This window comes from Lupinus angustifolius, unplaced genomic scaffold (genome assembly GCF_001865875.1).
Source record: "Lupinus angustifolius cultivar Tanjil unplaced genomic scaffold, LupAngTanjil_v1.0 Scaffold_1033, whole genome shotgun sequence".
Lineage (NCBI taxonomy): Eukaryota > Viridiplantae > Streptophyta > Magnoliopsida > Fabales > Fabaceae > Lupinus > Lupinus angustifolius.
The window spans coordinates 1-2,634 of NW_017728356.1; the positions used below are offsets into that span (position 1 = coordinate 1).

The 2,634-nt window shown below is 55.2% G+C and overlaps 2 protein-coding genes across 2 annotated transcripts; one reads left to right on the forward strand and one right to left on the reverse strand.

Moving 5' to 3' along the window:
- Window positions 1-316: 316 nt before the first annotated feature.
- LOC109341944 (histone H2A) lies at window positions 317-691 on the reverse strand. Its single transcript, XM_019579917.1, has one exon. It carries the CDS (start codon window positions 689-691, stop codon window positions 317-319), a length of 375 nt encoding a protein of 124 aa, XP_019435462.1.
- A 296-nt stretch (window positions 692-987) lies between these two features.
- Window positions 988-1,359, forward strand: LOC109341945 (histone H2B). The gene has a single exon (XM_019579918.1). It carries the CDS (start codon window positions 988-990, stop codon window positions 1,357-1,359), a length of 372 nt encoding a protein of 123 aa, XP_019435463.1.
- The last annotated feature ends 1,275 nt before the right edge of the window (window positions 1,360-2,634 follow it).

Genomic DNA, 2,634 nt, shown 5'->3' on the forward strand with positions numbered 1-2,634 from the left:
GCCCTTTGGACAGTGTGTTATGGGGCTCTGGCCTAACCGAAAGGCAACCACGGTGGTACGAGTTCGTGCCCCACAGTACTCGGGCTGTTCAAGCGTGTCTTAACGCTTACGGGTACCCGTGTACGCGGCTCACGGGCTTCGCGGTACGAAACGAGTGTGTATGGCTCTCTCAGAGAGTTGTGTGTGAGATAGGGAAAGGGTTACGATAGTCTTTGCGTCAGTTATCCTCTCGGGATACGAGTTGTGGTCCTTAAAAGGACCTTTTTGTGCAGTTTCGACTGAACGATACTGCCTGAAAGGAGAGTGCTCAAGAGACTTAAGCCTTCTTTTCAGTCTTCTTGGGCAGGAGCACAGCCTGGATGTTGGGCAGAACACCTCCCTGGGCGATGGTGACGCCGGACAGAAGTTTGTTCAACTCCTCGTCGTTCCTGATGGCGAGCTGCAGGTGACGGGGGATGATACGGGTCTTCTTGTTGTCACGGGCGGCGTTACCGGCCAACTCGAGAACCTCAGCGGCAAGATACTCCATGACGGCGGCCAGATATACGGGTGCTCCTGCACCGACACGTTCAGCGTAGTTTCCTTTGCGGAGAAGACGGTGGATACGTCCGACGGGGAACTGAAGTCCTGCACGAGACGAGCGGGACTTGGACTTTCCCTTGACCTNGCCTCCTTTGCCGCGGCCAGACATGTTGAGAGATGAGGGTGACGGTACGTGCGCTACTGCGGAACGGTACGACGTGGATGCCTGCGAACAGCGTGACCTACGCTTTTATAATATCTTGGTGTGCTCCGTGCGCGCGGCCGAGCGGCAGGCGGCGAGCGGCGCGCCACGCGATTGGTCGGTTTTAGGGGTGGAGGGGGGTGCGCTCGCCGGTGGTGTGCTCCGTGCGCGCGGCCGCAGCACACCTCGATAACATAAATAGACTGCTCGGAGCGTGGCCGGCACTGTCGTCCGAGTCTCCGCTCAGCGCACATCTACGCACCATGCCGCCCAAAACCTCTGGAAAAGCCGCGAAGAAGGCCGGAAAGGCCCAGAAGAACATCTCCAAGGGAGACAAGAAGAAGAAGCGCAAGAGGAAGGAATCTTACGCAATTTACATCTACAAAGTACTTAAGCAAGTGCACCCCGACACCGGTATCTCCTCCAAGGCCATGTCCATCATGAACTCCTTCGTGAACGACATCTTCGAGAGGATCGCCGCTGAGGCCAGCCGCTTGGCGCACTACAACAAGCGCTCCACCATCACCTCCCGGGAGATCCAGACTGCTGTCCGTCTCCTCCTGCCCGGTGAATTGGCCAAGCACGCCGTGTCTGAAGGCACCAAGGCTGTGACCAAGTACACCTCCTCCAAGTAAACTCAAGACCTCTTTTGGTGGCGAGTCTGCTGGAACAAAAACGGTCCTTTTAAGGACCACAAATCATTTTCCGAAAGGAGAACTGACGCAAAGACTATCGTATACCTACCCTTTTCCCCTCTCACACACGCACACACTCACAGAGCGCTCCGACGCGAAGTGGCAAAGTACCGCGCGCGCGGTTTATATCTACAAGGTTCTGAAGGAGGTTTCTCCACCCGCTTACCGTGACGTAGAGAGTCATGTGACGAGTCGATTCTCACCGCCGCGACGAGCCGAGGCGAACGGCGAAGACCGCAAGTCGATATCTCGAACCGTTCACTTGCCGCGCGCGTTCAAAAGTTGAGGGTAGGCAACCCGGCGTACACGGGGGGTCTGGAAAAGAAACACAAGTGTTAGTAAGTGCGACACTCGGACGTCACGGGCCGGGGTTTCCCTTGCGTCCACGACAGGCAGCCGTCGTCGCTCTGCTACGGCCGGCGCGACCAAGTCCGGGGCCGTGCGGGTCGTTGAACCATTTCGAACCGATTTCCTGTTAACAGTCAAAAGCAAAAAACACAGTTAAATTTTCCCAACGTCGACGAAGACGAAGACATTAGAGGAAAGAGAGAAGGAGAGAGGATGTGTTTATTATGGTGGGCCGAACCGGGCGGCACTGCAATGCCCGGACAACCCGTGGCGGAGGTGGTGCAAGCACCGAACACTCCACCGAGTTCCAAAAATCAGTTTAATATACTGATACCGCAATGCGGTATGTACCAGATATTAAGCTGATAAGAACAGATACTACACTTTGATCTTAGCCAAAAGGCCGAGAAGCGATAAATTTACGCCGCATTACTGCTCGTAAGTAGCCAAAACGGTGCACGTAGTCAACCGCGAGAGCGGGACGCACCCCCCTCCACTTTCAGAGGAGCCCGGCCAACAAGCAGTCACCGCCGCGCCGCGCTGGTCCCATTTGACTGCGCTCGTCGTCTGGCCCGTGTTCTGTCCACGTTGGGTCGCCCGGGTCAGAATTTCAGGGTGTGGTTGATCCCGGGCAGCCCCGCTTAGGTTAGGTTACGTTGGGTTAGGTTACTTTAGGTTTAGGTTGGGTTAGGTAAGAGGTAGGTTGGGTTAGGTTTAGGTTAGGTTAGGGTCAGGATAGGCCTAGGTTGGGTTAGGTCTAGGTTGGGTTAGGTCTAGGTTGGGTTAGGTCTAGGTTGGGTTTAGTTTTAGGTTAGGTTAGATTAGGTTAGGTTAGATTAGGTTAGGATAGATTAGGTTTAGGTTTGG

Excerpts from the sequence above, each read along its gene's own strand:
- LOC109341945 (XM_019579918.1), top strand. The coding sequence starts at position 988 with ATGCCGCCCAAAACCTCTGGAAAAGCCGCGAAGAAGGCCGGAAAGGCC.